The sequence below is a fragment of the Hyperolius riggenbachi genome, chromosome 4 (assembly GCF_040937935.1).
Source record: "Hyperolius riggenbachi isolate aHypRig1 chromosome 4, aHypRig1.pri, whole genome shotgun sequence".
Taxonomy (NCBI): Eukaryota; Metazoa; Chordata; class Amphibia; order Anura; family Hyperoliidae; genus Hyperolius; species Hyperolius riggenbachi.
Genome location: NC_090649.1, coordinates 204,379,089 through 204,401,958, shown reverse-complemented (window position 1 = coordinate 204,401,958; position 22,870 = coordinate 204,379,089). Strand labels below are relative to the sequence as shown.

Here is a 22,870-nt window from a genome sequence, read left to right as displayed (position 1 = left end):
ACACAGCATTCGGTATTTTAGACTTTTGTGTGCCGATTCATAAAAATGTTCACAGGTGCAGTAGAAGTTCGGTAAATTACCGAAGCCCATTGACAAAAACCTGTTCATAACAGCAGAAGAGAGTGGAGTTTCTGTGTTGCTACAAGCTCTTCCGTGCAGTGAGGGCATTACAATAAAAGAGGCATCCGGATAGCCCTTTAGATGTCAATGTTTTGTTATACTGCCTCTACTTGCTCTGAATCGGTCTATTAGTCTTTCTTAACATTCTGTTTAATTGCCACAGCTTAGAAGAACTTCAAAAAACTTTACACATGCCATGCTTAGTTGATTTTCCCCACTAGCTCCTACACATCTTCAAACAGGAACCCAAGGGGTTAAACAGCCAAAGGTATTTAGGGGAAGCCTGTTTTGTTCTGATTGCTCTGCTGCTGCCTGGGGGGTTTAAAAGCTTGTTCCGCCTGAGAAGGCTGCGGGTCCTATCAGATTCCATCATTCAGACTTGCAGGAGAACAGGGGCTGTTTCTATTGGCTCCCTGCTCCTGTCAGAGTTCTCATTGCGTCTGCTTGTGAGTCACAGCTCCCAGCACAGTCTCTTTGCACAGACTCTGCATTATTTTCACCACTTCAAAGCAGAAGGTATTGTTTTGTGGCTTTACCGCATGTTGTAGGCTTTATGAACTGACAATTACTGGGTCCTATCAGATTCCATCATTCAGACTTGCAGGACAACAGGGGCTGTTTCTATTGGCTCTGACTCTGCATTCTTTTCACCACTTCAAAGCAGAAGGTATTGTTTTGTGGCTTTACCGCATGTTGTAGGCTTTATGAACTGACAATTACTGGGTCCTATCAGATTCCATCATTCAGACTTGCAGGAGAACAGGGGCTGTTTCTATTGGCTCCCTGCTCCTGTCAGAGTTCTCATTGCGTCTGCTTGTGAGTCACAGCTCCCAGCACAGTCTCTTTGCACAGACTCTGCATTCTTTTCACCACTTCAAAGCAGAAGGTATTGTTTTGTGGCTTTACCGCATGTTGCAGGCTTTATGAACTGACAATTACTAACATGAGTTGAAGTATTTACCGCACAAAATGGTAATTTACCTCACTGCTCGATAATTTCAGCTTTTCATGCGGTAACAGCCTTTATGAATATTGACATTTTCCTAAGTGCTCGGTAAAGTCAGCTGTTTTCTGCATTACCGAATGCTGTAATGCTTTATGAATCGACCCCATAGTCCTCTTTACTTCACTGGGCACGCTGTCACATTGGTCTGTAACATAGGTGGATGTGTATTTAAAAAAACAAACAAAAAAAACTGACACTGTATTGCTTTCCTGCCCTGACCCTATCGGACTATACTGAATGGGATAGCTCTGCGCAGAGTACAAAATGCATTGGGTTGTCAGAATACACTGCTCCGCAGTGCACAAGAGCCCGTCATCAGTACTGTCTATACACGGTCTGATGACCTTGTATGTCCCACAAATCTGCTCAAAAAGGCACAGTATGCCCAGGTCTTATTATGCTTATAATGTATTCATTTTTCTCATGTACACCTGACATGTGCTTGAGATATACATTTTTTTATTTTCCTTTTTATAAAGTTAATATGGCCATACACTTATAGATTGCCACCTGATGTGGCAAAATGATTGATTCATCTGTGAAAGGAATCTATTCAGGAAGAAATCAATTATTACCACACATCCCGCAATTATTTCAATAGATCCCAGCAGGGAATGAACTGTAGCATTGCACTGTTCGATGCAGTGCAATGCAATGGGCTTGTCCAATGTTTCATCTTGTCTGATCGATTGCCTTTTGGTAAAAAACTGACAAAGTCGATTGGGTGTTTTGCAGGAATTGATTCCCTGCAGATCGAATCTGCAGAGAATCGAAAGGGAAAATAATTAAGTGGTTGCTGTATGTACAGTTAATTGAGTTGTGTATGTTTAGATAGAGTATTTAACCTATTTTGGTTCCAGGACGTAGTTTCTACGTCCAGGAACCATGCGCGCTACCGCGCGCCCCCACGGCCGATCGTGCGCGTGCACGCGAACTCCCGGCCGCGGATTCAGTAGCCAAGGAATCAATGTATCGGGCTACGGAGCCCGATCATTGATTCCTCTCCCCCGCTGAAAAAGCGACAGCTTCTCTCGGAAGCTGCGCCTTTTCTGGCCGTTCCCTCTGCGATGAGTCACTCTAAGCGCGTGCTACGCTTAGAGTGACGTCATGTAAACAAACTCATGGCCGCCATCTTGTGGCCAAAAAGTAATACTACACCTGAAAAAAAAAAAAAAAAACAGAATTAACACACATTTACATTATAAATCTATTGTTTACCTCCCACCCTCCCAAAAGTACCCTAATAAAATTTTTAGTATAAAAAAAACAAAACATTACAATAAAAAAAAAAAAACATGTAAATATTTACCTAAGGGTCTAAACTTTTTAAATATCAATGTAAAGATGAAATATTTCTATATTTTTTTTATTTTAAACTTGTAAATAGTGATAGATGCAAAATGGAAAAAATGCACCTTTATTTCCAAATAAAATATTGTCGCCATACATTGTGATAGGGACATAATTTTAACGGTGTAATAACCGGGACATATGGGCATATACAATACGTGAGTTTTAATTATGGAGGCATGTATTATTTTAAAACTATAATGGCTGAAAACTGAGAAATAATGAATTTTTCCATTTTTTTCTTATTCTTCCTGTTAAAATGCATTTACAGTAAAGTGGCTCTTAGCAAAATGTACCCCCCAAAGAAAGCCTAATTGGTGGCGGAAAAAACAAGATATAGATCAGTGCATTGTGATAAGTAGTGATAAAGTTATAGGCTAATGAATGGGAAGTGAACATTTCTCACGTGAAAACGACGGAACCTGAATGGGTTAATGATTGTTTTTCTATACGTTGCTTTACCCTAACTGCAATAAAGACTTTTGACCCACAAAACATTTTGTTCATGTGCAAATAAAACTTTTTTTGTGGCTAATTGGCTATAATTGTTTATGTTACTTCATCAAGAAGGAAATGCATATTTACACTCATTTTTAATTATTTAAAATCTTTTATTTTGAGGGCATCTCCATTCTCAAACTGCGAAGGCATAGTGCTAACAGGCATCTTGATTGTTTATTTTTCAATTGCCTTTCCCTTTACTGTTCTTCTACGCCTCCTCAGGTGCATCTGTCATTTTTATGGTTTTACAAACAGTTTGGTAAATCGTGAACTTGTTGAGAAACAGGTGTGCAGAAAAATACACAGACACATCTACGGAGAGGTAAGAAAGCTGATCCATTCATTTTTAAATAGCAAAAGTTTCACACAACAGTCAGGAAAGCTTTGTAAACTATATATACATATGCTATTTTCTACTGTGTTGGTGATTCTGGCAATGGAATAATTTCATCTCCAATCAATTGGTGCTATACATATTAAGAATTTGCTGATAGGCTATCTCAGCCCTGTATAATATTATACATCAAACAGAAGGCCCAGAGCTACAGTTCCGGAAAGACATGGTACACAGTGACATACTGATGGTTTATTTTTCAATTGCTTTTTCTTTTGCTGTTCTTGCTATTCCCATATAATGCCCATCTGTCATTTTTATAGCTGTGCAAACATTTTTGTAAACTGTTAAGAGTCACTGAGAAACAGGTGTGCAGCATAATGCATACTGAGTCTATCCTTTGGGGTCCATACATTAGCACAAAGAACACTATTTATCAACTTGACATTTTCAGTAGGAAGTGTGATGGGCAGTGGGGTGTAAAATAAGAGTCAAGGTGGACTTTATCAGTCCATCATCATACAGCATTCTTCATTGCATAAACTGAAAAGGCTCAATATCAAATCCCCACTGACATTTTAATATACACTATTTTTGAGAGGTCTACAGCTAAAAAATTATCTCCATGTAAATCTTTCTTGATCATTTTGGAATCAGAATATTAGAATCAGAATATTAGAATCAAAATCGTTTTTATTCTCCAAGTGCGGCGGTTGCGGGTGCCACACCCGGAATTATTTGTGGTACCCACGGCAATTACATACAGCATAAAACACAAGTAAAAAAACAACATACAGCAACAACATAGTGCAAATAGCAACATAAAATCATATATGGTTGCAGCCAGTGACAGAATGCCACCGGCAAAGGACTATGTTAGGACACGTGTGGTGAAGGACATGGGTGCAGTACACTAGCATCCCAAAAACATTTGGGGAGAAGTCCAGGAGGTTACATTCAGGACAAGGCTTGAGTTCAGGAAGCTAAATGTTTTGGTGAGGAGCGTTGCCCTGAGGGGAAGAGTGTGAAAAAATGACTGTCAGGTTGGGAGGGGTCAAGCATTATCCTTTTGGCCCTGGACCTCATTCTAGATGTGTGGGGGAGGTCCAGCATTGACAGGGATGACCCAGTGATCTTCTTGACGGCATCAATTATTCTCTGGAGCTTGTGCTTGTCACTTGCATTTGCTCCTGGAATGAAGACAGGTATAAAAGCCTGTCGCTGCCACTTGTTGGATACACATCGCCTAGTTCGAGTGTCTTGAGGAGCCTGACTCCCATCTTCTACTTAAATAGGAGTTTTACATGGCTGCAGACAGATTTTGCCTGTGAGCAAATCTTACCTCGATAAAGGGGCCCTACACGGGTCCAAAACGTTGGCCCTATATTTTTATATATTTCTTTGGATGTGACAGCTCGTTACCTGTTTTGAACATTACATAGAGGGCGTCATCCTTCTTTTCTAGCTTGAGCACTCCCCCACGGGCTTGATCCTTTAGCGTGTGCAAGACAACACTACAATTCTGTGTATGAGGTCAAAACCCGTCTGTTCTTTATAACTATCTGTGCCCGTTATAGAGAGTCTCCTAACTTTTTTCTGACAATGGCATGACAGAAAGTGAGGGGAGGTTTTCTGGTGAGCACACAAACGTTTAAAGTGAACCTGTGTCAAACCTGACAGTTTCCACACAGTGTAAAGCAGTGTTCTATGCAGTCTTATCATAATTGCTACCTTGGTCATAAAACAAGCCTGTGGAGGGCTCTGGCAGGTGATTGTGTTATAAGTACTTCCTATTAGAGAAATGTGATTGCAGATGCGACTGTAGCTGTGCCCCTTCCTCTGGCTCACCCAGGTTACCTTACCTATATTGCAGCAGAGTATAGCAGAGGCTGGATTATAGTCAGTGGGTGGGAAGAGGCATGGTAACAAATAAAAAAGCAGATATTTTTTGGCCAGGTAAGTTTACGCTTATAAAGAATTTGACTAGGTTGTTGCTCAATGAACTAAAACAATATAGTAATCAAAACAGATAATATAGAAATGGTTAAATAGCACAGGAAGTGTTCATTTTACAACTGCACAGCTCTGTGGTGTACTGATCTATTCCAGGAGTTGCAGCATTAGGGATCATTCACACTGGAGGGGTTTCCACCTGATTTCCACATCGCTTTCAATCTCTAGCGGTCGCTAACACTTTAACTTTTGATCAGCCAATTAAAGTAAAACATGTGATCGGATGTGATTGGGAACCAGAAGACATTTTCTAAGTTAAGAGCCGCAGGTGGTGGAAGACAAGAAGCCGCCCAGAAAAGTTAACTATCACTCCTCCCTGCCACCCACACTAGGCAGCCAAATGAGATTTCCCAGCAAAAGTTTAGAGTACATAGCAGTTTCAAATGAAATATTTAGTTTGAAACTGCTAACAGGTTAAAAAGCATTATTGCACTATGCAGTGATTTTTAGCAATTGCTGAGCGATTGGGTTTCAATGTTAACCTTCTTGGCAGTATTCCCGAGCTAGGGTAGGGGCGGAAAACCGCAGCTAAGAGCGGTAATCCCGACCTCTGCTTGGGGTAGCCACCAGGAGGATACTGCAGAGTATAGCGCGCAGTGGGCGTTTGTACATACCTCCCGTGGGATCCCGACGTCTGCCGCCATTCTTCTTCCTCTCCTCTGGGGCTCTGCTTCCTCCTGGTGAGATCGCTGGCTGTCATCAAGACGACAGCCAGCAATCTCACTTTAGAGTTGCAGGGCCACCCGGAGGATGGAGGCATAACTGCAGCGCTGTAGCCAGGGAGGTGAGTGATTTTAAAACTGCTGTAGATCTCCCTGGCAGCATGATTTTTTTCCCAGGTTTTAGGGTCTGAAAGGGTGCAAAAAATGTGTTATGGGTGTAGCCAGATTTCTGATATGATTCCTGGGAGATGGGCCTCCTGGTCATGGAGTTCTCCAGAGGGGAAGGGGTGTGGATGTTGGGGAGGCAGGGGAAGCATCAAAATCTTGCTGAATCTGCAGTCACCAAGATTGGGGCTGTGTAGTCGGAGTCATGGAGTCAGTAGCATGTTTTGGGTCAGCTATACTGACTCCACTCCTGATACATTTAAAACTATAATGAAAAAAACAAACAATATAATATACATACATATTTAATTAAAATAATAAGATGTCCTATTTCACAAATGGTTATAATAAAAAACCTCCCTGCTGTACGAAAAAAAGCCCATTGCGTAGCTGTATGTGACGTCCAGCTGAGCCATTATGCAAGCTGACATTTATACATAATTATAATCTGAATTTGAGTACATTGCAACAAGTCTTTTCACTATATCTGAGCTGTAATATGTTCATTTAAGTGTAAATATGTAGAACTATTGTCAGATCTAGGACTAATTCCACATGAGTTGAAAACTTACTTGGCTTATGAAATAAATTAATTTGATATAACATTCAAAAATGCATTGAAAAACATATATATCAATGATGAAAAGGAGTAGTTGAATAGACACCGAAATCCAGAAACTCAAATATTAAAAATATTTTCTTTTCTGCAGTTTGAATAGAAAGGAAGGTGGTTCAGGCTGTACAGTACTTGAGGGTGACATAGTTCAAACACCACCACTGCTACAGTAAGTCCCAATGGCTGTTCAGTGGACCTGTCTCCACCCTACATATTGTTCTAAATTTTGCATACTACCCGAGTGCTAAGCAGTGAAAAAAGCTGCCTCCTGGACCTTCCCTCTACCCTTCATCTCCCCTGTACAGACTGAACTGTCTTACTTGAGGATCTCTTTACAGAAGATTCTTAAAGTTTCCATAGTGCTTTTCAAAAGCACTACCTAAAAAAGGATCAATACAAAAATTCTGGGGAGGGCTTTTGAAAAAATGGAAAATCCCCTATTAGGAAGGATATGAACTGGTCCAAAACTTGAGCTCTCACATTACTGAATTAACATGTGACTGGACACTGTGGGGGACGGTGCAGAGTGATAAAGCGGTATGTGTGACTCTGAAATGTTGCCTCTTTTGTCTGATCTGTCAGAGAACCACCGCACATAGAGCAAAGAAAGACAATGTGCAAAATGGTTGTTAGACCATGTTGTACCTCTGTCCCCCATCTGCATCTGGCTGGATAGTGAACCGGTTAAGGGCTCTTCCTTTGAAACGTGATCTGGGTTCGAATCTAGGCTCTTCCTGTTCTGTAGGCCTGTACCTATTTAGTAAGGAGTCCTTGGGCTAGACTCACTACCACTGTCTTCTGCAAGTGGCTGCAGCTTACGTCCGCCAGGAGAAAATTGCTATTTAAATGTTATTTGTCTTGTCTTCCCAGAGCAGCATATGCTTGTCTTCTGAACTTGGCATGTTGTTGTATATATGTATCATTATGACTGAATAACATATTACAGTGCAGGGATTCCCACTCTCTCTTCATACCTTGGTAACCAGTTTCTCCAAAGCCCAGAGCACGCTTGTGTAGCTACTGAGGCCGCACCATATATTGTCTCCCCTCAGCTTCAAGAGGGGTCCTTGGAGTGTCTTCTGTCTTTAATGCACTCTGTGAAATACCTAACATGTGTTTCAATACTTCCTCACCTGATCCAAATCTAATATAAATACTTTTGGCAGGCACTGCATTATAAGGCAACTTGTAGTTTAGAATACCATACGAAAGCTAACTGATGAGCGGGCTCCTGCAGGTCGGTCGGTGATCACAGACAGACACCCAGACAATCAGCACCCACCAGGCTGCTATATGACTACACAGTCAGGCTACCCAAACACATCATACTGCACGACAGTTTGTCACTGGAAGTTTTGATTGCAGTTAATGGATGTCTGTACTGCTGCCATTTACATACAAACCTTATGTTTTGGTGTAACTGATTTGTTCATGTCTATAATGTTGTGTACAGAGCCATGAGGTATACAGGGACACATCCATCAGTATTACACACATTATAATAAAACACAATGGCTGAATAAGTGATCCAAATGGGATAAATATGCCAGGAGAGTAAAACACAGTTTCACACATTAGCATTTTCTTCCAATAAAGCTTCCCCTCTGCAGCTAGCTGATGATTTGAGATCCTCCATTTCATTTCGCTATTCGCTTCAGTTTTAGCTCATTTTTTTCAACTGTGATTTCTTTCTCCCTATATTCCCATTACAGATGTTTTACCAGCAAGCAGTGTGACCAGTGCTTTGTCAGGACACCCTGCCTGAACAGCACTGATGCAAGTAATCAATGTCAGACTGATAGAGGTAAATGATGAGCATACTGTCTGAAGTGGCCTTACATTGCACATACTGACCCATAGCAAGGAGGGACCATCAGCTATGGGAGAGAGTTCATCTTTAATTAGTTATAATTACTACTTAACAGGTACATTAATCAGCCTCGTTTTAAATACACAAGTTAAATTGATTTATTTGTCTACTAAATATGAGAGCAATTGTATCTATGGACTAGAAAAATGTTATGCACATAGGAAAACAGTGCTGGAACCAACAGAGGTACCCATGAGTGGCCAACCATGGCAAAAGCCTCTGGTCTTTTATTTATCCCACTCTTTACACATATTTTTCTGTACTGGTCTCTTTTATTGCAGTTAGGTAGATGCCTCTGAATTTGAGGATATATACCATGCAAAGGATACTATTTTTTCCTGTCTGCTATATGTATATGTTGAGTCTGATTAATGAAGCACATTTTATTCTTCTGTATTTACAGCATATGCTGGCGCATTTTACAAGGCAAAGGGTATTGCTGTATGCGTGTAGTGTCTGAATCTGGTACAATAATCTGTCTTTTACTCATCCTTCTCTCCAATTTAAAACTGGGGTGGAGGCACACAATGTATAAAAGATAGGCTAATAAAGCTGTTGGTGTTATAAACAAAGAGGTCATCTTACCTCTCTTGAAGAATTTGGATCAGTCTACTGAAAAAAGGTCTTTTATTTGGCGTACGTTAAAAAGGGGCGCTGGGAAAAAAGGGCGCCGGGTTTTTACCGATAAGCATGGATAGCGTGTAAAAATGTATTGTACTGTATTTCGTTTAAAATTAATGTTTTATAAAGTTATAAATCATTAAATAATGTGCATTAAATCGGCAATTGTAAAAACGTTAATCTTTCGTTTAAATAGTGAAACGTATAATAACGTTTAAAAAAAAAAAAATTACTAAGTAACCCTCCCTGTACCTACCCCTAACCCCTAGACCCCCCTGTTGATGCCTAAACCTAAGACCCCCCTGTTGGTGCCTAAACCTAAGACCCCCCTGTTGGTGCCTAAACCTAAGACCCCCTGTTGGTGCCTAAACCTAAGACCCCCCTGTTGGTGCCTAAACCTAAGACCCCCCTTTTGGTGCCTAAACCTAAGACCCCCTGTTGGTGCCTAAACCTAAGACCCCCCTGTTGGTGCCTAAACCTAAGACCCCCCTGTTGGTTTTTTCGTTTAAAAATAATGTTAAAAAAAAAAAAATGTACTGTTTTTCGTTTAAAAATAATGTTTGAAAAAAATATTGTACTGTTTTTCGTTTAAAAATAATATTTAAAAATGTATAAATCATTAAATAATGTGTAATCATGAGAAGCAGTAATAAAACATTAAGTCTCCGGGCGCCGCTTTTAAAACGTCATTTTTCTCCGGCGCCCTTTTTTCCTATCGGGCGCCCATTAAACGATATTTATTATAGGAGTGAATGGCGGCGCCCGATTTGTCCACTAGCCTCAGGCGCCCGAATTTACTGTTACCTTTTATTTGAGCACAAAAAATTTACAACGAGTTTTGCAGGTGCTAGCCCGCTTCCTCAAGGCAGTGAAAAAACAGGTGCAGCGACCATGAGGAGCTCATACTCGCTACACAATCACAGCAGTTAAGGCCTCAGCTCCTGTAACACACCTGGAAAATTGAGCGAGACAGTTAATTTCCCGCCTGCTCCGACTGTATTTGCAAGGATTTGCAACACACCTTTGTGAGTATATACAGCCTTAGCAAATTGCTTTTCCTAGTCTTACACGATTCTGCACCATTGGGATCCTGTTCACCTTTTGTGTTTGCATGAGCCTGGGGTTATTTCAACCACAGGAACCACTGACATAAACTATCTTCTCTCTAATTTGAACTAGACTGTTAGTGCCTTGTAAGTCTAGCTTGGTAAAGATTTTTGCAGATCGGAGGCCTTGAAAGAGTTCAGGTACTAGTGGGAGTGTATAATGACTTTTTATGGCTATCTGCTGCAATGATCAAGAAGCCGCATAACCTTTTCTGCAGTCCTTCCTCAATAAAAGAGAGTGGTTTGTTCAGATTCAAAGTCGAAAAAGGTTTACCCAAGAGATTCCATCCCAAGGAAGGAGCTCAATAGAACGCATTGGGCAGGGACCGGACCTGGGTAGCCTGCTGATAATTAATGGGTGGAAATTACACTTCTTTGATGAACCAGTTAATTGAGGGGTTATGTGCCTGGATTCATGGAATCCCTGGGATGACAGGGAACAAGGTTGAGGAAATGACATCAAAGCAGGAGTACTGCTGATGGATGGAGTTACGGGAAATGTTTCCTGCATTATGGGTCCAGTTGTAAGAGTGGGCCCATTAGCTACTCAGATAGCTAGCAAAGGGCTTTCTGATGGACAGGAAGTCTGAGTTTCTGTGCCTGTTCAATAGTGACAGCCATTGGCTCAAGAGGCAATCATAGTAATAGTTTTACTATTGCTTCCTGAGCTCTGAAAAGATAAAAATAAAGTTATACAGTAAGCGATATGATTTTTGGAGTGGGATGGCGACAGCTTTTCACACCACATCTCTTCTAATTTAGAAGGTAATGTGTGCAAAATGTGCACATTTTAAGCTCTTTTACAAGTATGTATAATGTTAATCATTGCCTAGCTGTAAAAAATATATTTTTTTTAACAGAATTTGAAACAATATTAGTGTGAACATTAGTGAGTAAAGTAACTGGGAAGCAAGGTGACAAAAAAAGAAAAGTAAATATACATTATTTGAAAACATGAGTAATACAGATTTATAAAAAAAATTACCTGAGGCACAACATCACTGAGAACTATTACAGAATGTAAAAATGATGCTGAAGATCAAGATAATAGACTTGATAGCCATTTTAATACGTGTATTATTTTGTGGCTTTATGTTAATACTTTTTGAAAATAAAAAATATATGTTATGGTTGAAATGTCATGTTTAGTAGTTTTAACAGATTTATTTTAAATTATATTTTATAACTTTCCATAAATTACTTCTATTGTGTTTTTACCTCTTGGGCATTCTCTAGTGCCCTTTCTGTCTCAATAGCTTTTTTTCCCTCTTCTCTGCAATCGTGCAATTTACTTGCAATAAAATGTCCAATTCATTTTTGTGTACATTGTATGCAACTTGCATAACATGCGGCATTTATTTTTTTTGCCAAAAATTGTCTTTGGGGGAAAAAAATATACAATGGAAGAAATTGCACATGAACTTGGAAAATTACTCTGGAAACATATAATAATGGAAGGTGCTATACTTAATACACCTTTTTTGTACTTAAAGGGAACCAGAGACGAAGCACCCTCATGTATTTTACCATATAGATCAGTGGGGACATTAGAGAAAACACCTACTCTGCTCTCTGTTTCATTACATACTGTTCAGATTGCTTCTTATCAGCCCAGATAAAATCCCCGACTGAGCATTCAGTCTGGCTTTGTTCAGGAATCTTTACAGCTGAGTCTGTCTTCTGTGCTGTCTTTTCAAGCCCGAGCCTGCCCCCTTGTGGCTCTGCTCAGGAATCATTATAGCTGAGTCATTATAGCAAAGCCAGACTGAATGCTCAGTCTGGGATTTTATCTGGGCTGATAAGAAGCAATCTGAACAGTAAATAATGAAACAGAGAGCAGGGTAGGTGTTTTCTCTAATATTCCCACTGATATATATGGTAAAATACATGAGGATGCTTCATCTCTGGTAAACTCCATACAACAATTTAGGTATTACTTTCATCAGAATCCGAAAGCAAAATTTTCTGCTTTAACTCAGCCATAAATGGATGGCTTTATCCTTGTCAAGCAAATGTGAGATTGGGCATACAAATGAATTTGAGGAAGGGCACCGCTCTTTGAAGATGGGCACCACTCATTTCCCTACACATGGTCATATTTTAGTTTTCACTGGATTATTGCTATAATGAAAGTCCAGACAAGGGTGCTTCTCAAAAGGCAAAATCTGAGATGACAAGTCCCCAGTGCAGCTGTGTTCATCTGAACTGCATGACAAAGTCTTCTCTGTAGCCTCCATATCCCTGCAAATACTGATTGCCAAGTACAGCCAAGGAGAAACTGTTCAGACAGGTTGAAAAGCCAATCTTGCGTGATATTAATCCCTTCTCCTCCCCATGATAAACTGATGCCACGCAGCCTTCCTTCTCCACAAAAGCAAACAGGAAGTCTCGGCTGTATGTCATGCTTCTACTTGTATATTGGTCAAGAGATTGCCCCAGGTAGCTAGATCATGCCTGCATGATGAATGTAGGGATGTTTAGAGCCTGAGATGGGTTTTCCTTACTGTCTGATAGCCACTAAGTAGAATTATAGCCACCATACTTTATTACATGTGGCCTGAACCAGGGAGACAATCAATATCTGACTGGAATAGATCATCTACCTGGATACCCCCATGTACCACTCAATATAACATCACACGGGAGCAGACATTCACAGAAATCTCATCCCTTCCTAATCCAACCGTTAATATTCAGAATGAATGAATGAAAATCATATTGTGTCTGTACTTAGGGCCTATAATAGTGGACACACACACAGCACTAGAACCTGACAGAGTTTCTAGCCCTTTCATACTGCTATGTTTTTATTGCTGCTGTGATTTCAACAAAAGAGTATCAAGATCACAAAGGAAGCTGTCAGAGGTTCTAGCCTGTCACAATTCCCACACTACATGACTTCAATGAAAGATTAAATGCAATACAGAGGTGATGGCAGATGAAAGGTATACTTACAGTTTATTTTATCATGTCTGATAGATGAGGAGCTTCATGTATTACAAGGCTGTATGCAAATGTGGATATGATTTACACAGTTTTTTGAATATGATAGCATGTAAGCAGTTACCTGAGACAAGGACCATGACATGATGACAGAAACCCATGGATTGCCTCCGCGGGATGTCTTCTTTGCTGGCATAAGGAGCTTACCTGTCAGAAACATGCAAACCAAGGTCAGTGTGCAATGAAGACTATCTACAGCCATAATAAGCCATGTAATTGCTATGGGGCACTTGGAGTGCTTAGGCTGAGTACTGTCTAGATACACAGCGATCTATGCAAGCAGAGATGGCATTTGTCAAATATCCTTGCATATTATGAAAAGTGCATGGCCTGGATATCTCTACAGAGCCGCTATGAAAGCAATTAATATACTGTACTATAGTGTTTGTTAGTACTTTGCTGTAGATTCGCATAGTGGAAACACCTCTGAGATGGAGAAGGGGTGTGGGACGCTGAAGCGATTTTGCTGCTAGGCTTCCTGACTCTTAATTACAGCTCCTTATTGCCATTATGACAATGTATACATTAAAAAATGAATACTAATCTGGCCCAATTGATCTTTCATCCCCAAAGCCACAGAAGCTGCAAAGCAACCAGTATCTGTGTTCCCAACACTTTCCTTCTCTACGATGATGCCAAAGTGTTCTCCCCTGCCCTCTGATTGATGCCAAGGCAGAAGTACAGGAACACCTGCCATGCACATTAACTTGGGTACAGAAGGGCCATAGAGCAGTCCCCTCACAAGACAATTAAGGGGCCCAGGGTGCAGAAAATTAGAAACAGCAGGGCTGCTCAGATGTAACCTTACTGTCATTGCACTTCTGTAAGTACCATGGGCCAACTTATGATTTGTAGAAGACATCATACTAATCTGAAGACTATCAAAGGAAGAATTCAAACCCTAGTGCAGACTCATGTTATTTTAAAGCATATTGTGTGGAATGTATCCTAATCTGCAATGCACATAAACATTTTTGTCTGCGTTATTTTAATTAACTGTTTTCTGACTTCTTGTCCTAATGCCAGATACACTGCTTGACTAGACTGAGTACTTAGTCTGGATCCTGGCCAAATACCTCCCCTATGCCATGATTATCCACAGGAAGTAGTAAGGGGAGGAGATGAGGGGTGCACCAAAAAGTGTTTTTTTTCCCCCTCGGTAGTCTCAAAAGCCAGAGTGCTTACTTATGCAAATGTAGACTTCCATGAGGTCAACACTGAACTCTAACAAGCCCCTGATGTACCTTAGTAACATTTTAATTTGCCAAGAGTGAGATGCAGTATGCAGCATGACTGAGCACATCTTTCTGAAGGGAAGGCTTAATTTGCATGAAAGATTGTCCTCAAATTTAAAGAGACTGTAACAAAATGTTCAACCTTATTTCTTCTATCCTATAAATCCCTACACCTGTTATAATGTGGTCTGGATTACTGCAGCCTTTTCTAGTTGCACTGTCTCTGTAATATATCTAATCTTCTTTTCATTGTCAAGCTTTGTCGACCCAGAGAGGAATGCGCTGTCTCTGCTGTGATAAGGAGAAGTTATGCACGCCCCCTGCAGGCTGTGTGTGTGTGCTTTGTTTATCCCTCACAGACAGGTCTCTGCTCTCAACTTCAGCTTGTATGAGGGGGGAGGGAGCTGCCCATGCTGAGAAACTGTGAAAATCCCTGACTGGAGTGCAGAAAATTCACTATGTAATAAGAACTTGTAGTATACTGTAACATGATATATATATATATATATATATATATATATATATATATATATATATACACATACATCACTTCCTGGTTAGTGGCCATGTTTTTTGTTTGTAAACACTGCCTAAAACTGGCGATTAAATGCCAGGATCACGGCGGGGAGCGGCGGAAACGGCAAAGAGGGATCCAGGAGATCACAGTGACTCGATTGGTATGTTTTTCATTGTACAAATCGGACAGTACAGATTCTCTTTAAGAACTATAAGGAGCTCAAAATGATTTCCTAAGATGTGCCCACTTGTGCCATTTGCCATTTAAAGCTAGCCATGATATATAGATTTCTAACCAAGGAAAGCTTCAGATCCTGGCACCAGTGGGCAAGACGTCTCTGACAAAGCAGAGACCCATAAAATGACTGTCAGGCTGTTCAGTCACCCTTATGCTGCTTTGCTGTATGTACCTACTGGATAAAAGAATGTAAGTTTTGTTATACGGGTTCCCGGCTCTGGAACTCTTCTTGCTAACATATGGTATTGGGCATGCCATCGGCTTCCCTCCATGTGAGTTTAGCCAGTCTGCATTGATTGCCAGACAAATCTTTCAACCTTTTTAAAATGAATATATAGATTTCTACCCAAGGTTCTAAAACAATCTCTCTCTCAAAGTAATCAATTCCTGCCCCACTCTGCACATTGATTTTCAATAGATTCCAGCAGGAAATCTATTGAAAATCAACCAAACTGCGGCATTGCACTGTTCGATGCAATGCAACCCTACAAGCTGTCGATTTACTGCCGCTCCTATCTCGCTCCCAATCACCCTACATTTTCCATCCTGTCCAGTTGATACTATTAATTTACTTTTTTTTTGTCAAAATTGACTGAAATTTAATTGAACAGACATTTTTAGGGAGTGTATTCCCATAATATTTGATCAGTGATCAAATCTACAGGTAATTGAATTGGAAAATAAATCAATGTATGTATGGACACCTTAATTATCTTTATTTTTCTCATAGATTTAGATGATGCTGCCCATACTACCTAAGCCTGCAGTCAAACTGCCCAAGAAGTCCCTATTTGTTTGACGATTCTGTAGCAGATTTGGCCATTAGCAATGATATGGGTTGTCTGGGTAAGTGCCAATCACACTTATCACTTGGGGGATGTAAAGATTAATCATTTTTTATCATTGTACACAAGTTGATAAGCTCCTCACACAATTACATTTTACACCCAAGTTGTTTGAGGGTTTTTTTCTGAAAAGACAGGGCCAGTAATCAGAAAAGCATACAATGCTCTTTCTACGCAGATAGGGTCCACATGTACAAAGAGCACTATACAAGGGGAGGAACCCTGAAGACACTGAATTATGAGTACACGCAACATGATGTATAACTAAGCAGCATATGTAGAATAAGGCATTACAATATCAGGTGCAATTATCATGCATAAAGCTGGTAACATCTAGGCTGAGGAATAGGAGCGCCAGCATAAAAGGACCAAAGAGCTATTCAAAAGCAGAAATTACCAGTTATATTCAGGCATGCAATAGAGCAAAATAGCAATCTTCCTAATTGTAATGATGCACAGTGTTTTTGATGGGTAATTTACAAGGCTTTGTGGTGATAAATCTGTGATTAGAAAATGAAAAAGCTGCCTGCACTGCAGTGTATTAATTTGCAGTCACAGACACCTTCTGATGGCAGCTGAGTAGACTGTTGTGTAAATGGTTAAATGGATGAGACTGGGAGAAGCTGTCTGGCATTAAGTGCATAAAGTGGCCAATATTTCATATACTGATACACCAGAGGGGACAGCAATGGAAGCTTTAAAAGCGTCTTGACTTCCCTTTTTTTATTGTTGCGATAGTAAATGTTTGGGGTGTGCAGATAAAAAGCCCACTTTATCAAATAAAAATTCAACACGTGAGAAATGGTCCTGACAAAATGGTCCTGACTCTGCCCATGTAAATGAGCGCTGATTTTTTTTTTATACTTTGATGTCACCATGGGCAGACAAAGATGTCATGAATACATCTATAGACATTGGATATGCAGACACATGCTTGCACCTGCCTCTCTACCTACAGTATTGTATAGGGTTTAGATATACCTATAAGATACTTTAAAGGGAACTCGAGGTGAAAGGTATATGGAGGCTGCCATATTTATTTACGTGTAAACAATACCAGTTGCCTGGCAGTCCTGTTGATCTTCTGGCATATGTAATGTCTGAGTCTAAACCCTGGAACAAGCATACGGCTAAACCAGTAAAACCTGAGTCAGCTTAGTCAGAGTACCTGGTCTGCATATGCTTGTTCAGGGTCTATGGCTAAAAGTATCAGAGATACAGGATCAAGAAGACTGCCAGAAAACTAGTTTGTTTTTGTACAAGGAAGAAAATATGGCAGCCTCCATATCACTCTCGCCTAGGGTTCCCTTTAGTTTTTTCAGTAAATGGATAGACTGTGCTTCCTGGGAATGCTTATTTAGTCCCCCCCCCCCCCCCCCTGTGTTCCAATGCCAATAATATATGTATTTGGGAAAGGTCCTTTCAATGGGAAGGACAAAAGCCCTCAGTCCTTAATGAGGTCATCCACTACACCTACTTTTAACACTTGTATATTTTTAAAGTACAATGTTTTCCTATGAAGGTACCACTCCACACTCTTGCAGTACAACAAAAAATAAAACTCTATTGGCACAAAAATGGTGCTTCCATAAAACATTTATTTGTAAATGCAATCTTCATGATAGCAAGGCATATCAAAAAGACTGCAAGAGTGTGCCGTGGTACCTTGATAGAAAAATATCGTCCTTTTAAAATAAACAAGTGCCAATGCCAAGAACCCTAAAGCACAGTGGCCATATCTAGTCATATTATAGTTCCGCTAGAGTTCTTAACCCCATCGCACCATAGGCTTTGGAAACCTGATCACCTTTTGAATTTAAAAGAGAAGTAAATACAAATGACTACCTTAAGAACTCTTTAGTGAACATGTTTACAACTGAACAAATTCAAGAAATGAAGACAATACAAAAAATGAACAACAGCTTACTAAATACTTAGGTGACAGGTATTAACAATGACTACTACTGTAGTCTCGGAGACAAATAAATGAATGAGCACTTCAAGTTGCTCCACATTTTGACTCTTACTGTAATCTTAGTTTGCTGCTCCACATAGGTCACTGCTCTCTATATAATGCACCTTTCTCAACAGCAAATTAAAGCCCTAGTTCAGCCTTACATTATTTTAATGTATGTGATAGCAAATATGCATTTATTTATAATGTACAATGTAAAGTTTGGTGTTTTTTTGCTGGGTCCTGTAGTTCATTCTTGCCAGCATAGTGTGAGTCCCTACTACAGCATTGAGCAGATCCCTGTGCTGAAAGAAATTAAATCTTTCTGACCATCACAGAGGTTATAGTTACTCTCTGGTCAGTTATATATGAAGCATTAAAACCTTCCCATACCTTCCCAGTCTCATCACCAATCATACCCTCTCTGAAATAAGTAAGCATTTCTAGACGAGGCAGGGATTCTAGGCGCACACTGCATATGGCCTAAATTGGGCAGCGCAACAGTCACAATACTATGGTGCATGGCCTGTGCAGCGGTAATTCGGGGGTTGCTGGACCCCAAATTACTTCTCCCTCCGAGTTGCTACGACTCAGAGGGGGAATAGTAATTATCGCCACTAGGAATTTCACTAGCAGCAGGGTGAGTGATCGGGCTGCAAACTGCCATCGATCGTTTCTAGATACTCCTATTGTAAAGGTGTTGGGGTGAGAATGGGAAAGGGTAAATGTCTTTTTAAGTGCTGAGCAGAGACAGGTAAAATTCTGCAATGTCGTAGCGCTGCAGTTCTGACTATAAAGAGTTAAGTTGTCAGAGGAGGGAACACCTAACTAGGTTAGGTGACCTGTGCTTACAGTGAAACACTAGCTAACCCCCCCCCCCCCCACCCCCGGGGCCTGAATATGCATTACAAACTGCTGTTATGTACGTTTTCGTTACTTTTAAAATCAAAATAAGACTACGTATGGGATTTCAGGAAAGAATTAGGACTATAAATACAATTGTTTATCTCATCATTTTATTTTCGTTTCACATTTTCTGTAAAAATAACTTAGGAGGTACTGGGGCAGATTTATTTACCAGTGCAATAAAAGCAGCAGCGCAACCGGGGCCAAAGTGGATCTGATATCTAGATCGAGTATTCTGATTGGTTGCTGTCAGCAACATCCCTCCTCACCGCTCCATAGTAAAAGATGCATACCTAGCCTCTAAGCTAGTGACATGTCTGAAGAGAGCTTGGACCTGAACTGTCCCCCAGGGGATGGAGACCCAAATCCCAGCACTACATATGTATGAGGCACAAGGCTGTGCTGGAACAGAGCTCTATGCAGCTGCATTAAACTAAACAAAGGTTTCTCTTGGTCCTATGTTAAAGCAGAAGGTATTAGCGATAATTCAGCTATGTGCATCTTTTACGAAGGCAAACTTTTTTTTTGCTTAACATCTTAGTAAGGGGAAGGTCAGGAGAAAAAGTAACATAATTGCATATGGGCTCTGGGCCCTTATTCAATTCCCTTCTTACTTCTAAGTTTTCTCCTAGGAGATAATTTTTCATCTTTAAAACAACTTTTTAGCACTTTGCAATTGGAAAAGTACTACAAAGTGGGAGAAAGAGTGATGTCAAAATTATTTTCTTGATGCCTGGTGGATTAAAAATTATTTAGTGATAAGGTATGATACGATTACCTAGGAGAAGACTTAAGAGAAAAAGTTAATTGAATAGTAGTGATGGAAGAACACCCAACAAAACTTGTGAGCTTCACTGACCCTTAAAATAATGCTTCTGACTCACATCAACCAAAATCCTTACATTAACATAATACAAAAACAAAGTGGATTCCCACTATAACCCTCCTTAAAGAGAACCTGTACTGAGTAAAAATATTTAAAATAAACACATGAGGTAACTTCAAATGAACATTGCATAGTTACCTTGCCATCAGTTCCTCTCAGAAGCTCACCATTTTCTTCTGACAATAATCCCTTCCAGTTCTGACAATATTTTGTCAGATCTGAAATATATCAGTTGCTGTCAGTAAAATATCAATTGCTGTCAGTTATAGCTGAGAGGAAAACTGATGTACCAGGTAATGTCCAATGTTTCCCTATGGCTCAAGTGGTCGATGTTACAGTGTAACTGTGTGCTGACCAGAAAGCTGTTATGGGGTAATGGCCATTTCAAAATGGAGGACAGAGAATTTCCTTGATCACAGTGAACAAACAGGACGCGGGAGAGGAGAAAGACACTGAGGAGTAGACAACATGGAAGGGAAGTATGACTTGTGTATGCTTATTTTGACTTTTAATTTTCAGTTCAGGTTTTCTTTAACCCTAACATGATCCCACTGAATGATACAGCTATTGATATGTATCTACTTAGACATGTAGCTCTAAAATGTATTCAGAATATTACTGTACTAGGTCTTGCGCTGCTGAATTGTACTTCTCTGCAAGATATGCAGCCATCATCTCACTTCCGTCTGGGCATTCTGGCAGCTGAATGAAAGTAACATAAATCTGGTGCAGTTACAACAATGGAGAGGGAAGATGGAAGAATAGGGATCAAGCTGCATCTGTTGCCGAGGTGGCTTATTTCCATGGGATGACAGCAGCTAGTTAACAGCCTACTGGACTGATTCCCTCCTGCATTTGGTTGTCAAAAGGAATAGGTACATCTTCCAGGTCCCACCAATCATATGGCTAACTGTCAAAAAAGCCATTCTCTTATGTCTATGGATACTTAGCTGTCACTACCTAAATATGAATGCTTTATATTTTACACTGTAGCCTTCAGAAAGACCTACAGAAAACAAGATCTTCCATACTATTGAAAAAAAAGAAAGGGGAGTTTATTATCTTTGCCTACAAATTACCTAAGGCCGCCTTCTGCCACTATTCATAGACCTGATTCAATGTTCTGCTCGTCTGGTTTTTATATCCGTGCTTTTTAACCTAAATGACAGTATAATGTGCAAAACCATTGTATTATACTTTTCAAGTCATATTTCTCCAGAAATAAAGAAACAAAATCAGCAAAGTTAATGACCCGCTCAAACAGGAATCCTCCATCCCCAGTTGCCGGAATTTGCAATTGGCAAGTCTGTCTCCTGTCTGAAGCTTCTCTCCTAGGACTCCGAATGGGTTGCTGCTTAATACATATGTATTTTAAGCACTTGTTTTACTGGAACGTACATTAATATGTAGCATCCTCATCATGTAAAATAGCATCCCAGTTGTGTCGCTGAGATGAACATCAGGGTTTTTTATAGCGAAATATACAAGACCCTGGAGTGATGTTTGTGTTAAGGATTTGTTTCTAACTGTTCAAATGGAACTAGTGCAGCTGCATGGATACGAACATGCTGTACTAGGACAATCTTTTGTCTAAATGATTGCTTTATAACAACAATATCATATAATTCATTCATTTATCTGGCCAAGAGGCCCAGGGAGGCCGGAATGTAGAAAATCAACCACCAGGGACATCTTTAACGCCTAAAATTGAAATCTGTTTGTGTGAAATAACTATGAACAAATACCTCACTTTTTTAATGCTCTGCTGCTGAGTGGCAGAAATAACATTATTTTAAACACAACTCCAAAACAAAGTAGAGAGCAAGTGAAAAAGTGTGATAATTCTAACAGCCACACAAAGTGACAGAAGAGCGTTTCCCAGCCGCCTGTGGCCAAGCATATTGTGATATATGCTCACCCTGGCACAGAAAACTAAAGAGAGAGCTTTATCTCCAATGTACCCCACCTCCTTTTCTTTTTCATTATTCCAGACACCCATGACAGGGCTCGGTTACAGGCCATCACAGAGACGGACAGAAGACGGGCAACACTGTGCAGGGCTTCCTTAGAAAGCCCAGCCAAAGAAAGCATTGATATTCCTATCGCTTAAGTGATAGCTGAGAGCCTCTGCCAAGGAAAGAGAGGACTTGACAAGGACGTCCAGCAGAATGAGTGAGCTCCGCATGGAGAGGATGGGAGGAATTAATTCAAATGGAAGAACAGATAAGGAGAAAACTTTAATTAGAAAATGTCAGGAAAGAGAAGGGGTTCTGGAAATAACATACGTTCACAATAAATCACAGCAGCAGTTACAGCACTCTCTCTACATGCTGTCATCATATACAATGAGTGGCCATAACATCAGGATCACCTAAATCTATTATGGAAATTGTCTGCTGTCTCATCAGCGTTTGCTCCTTGACTTAAGCTTCACTGGGACAGGATTCTGAATGGGCAGACACCAGGGCCTAACAGATCTTATAGAGGTTCTTAAACCCAGGATTGAACTTCATCCCAATCAGTACCTGATACCCCCTTTCCCATGAAAAATCTTAACCTTTTCTCAAATAGACCATCTGTCTGTGTGGCTGATACTGTAGTGAAACCCCTCACACAGTGTGATGTCATGACCATGGTCTTTACAGTTTGCTGTCTGTGAATCTGTTGCATTGTGGGAAATAACAGCTTTTTCCAACTGCCAAGCAATCAGCTTCTCCCTCTGTCCATAGAACTCTCAGGAAAAAAACATTCCGCACGGATCACCTGGCAGAACTAAAGATTTTGTCTACTGTGATACATTTCAGAATGTAAATAAGCAAAAGAGAAAATATTTTACAAGGGGAAAACGCTGACTAAATAATGTATAAATGAATATCGTAAAAAATAAGCTAATTCAATATTCATTATGTTATTTTCACTACAG

General features: G+C 40.1%; 1 protein-coding gene across 1 annotated transcript in view; it reads right to left on the bottom strand.

Annotated features, from left to right (window-relative positions):
* LOC137570632 (solute carrier family 12 member 9-like) overlaps positions 1–22,870 on the bottom strand; it is a 366,074-nt gene that overhangs the window by 123,009 nt on the left and 220,195 nt on the right. The window contains exon 8 of the mRNA XM_068279330.1: positions 13,432–13,514. Within this exon, the coding sequence (XP_068135431.1) occupies positions 13,432–13,514 (83 nt within the window). The remainder of the gene's footprint in view (positions 1–13,431; positions 13,515–22,870) is intronic.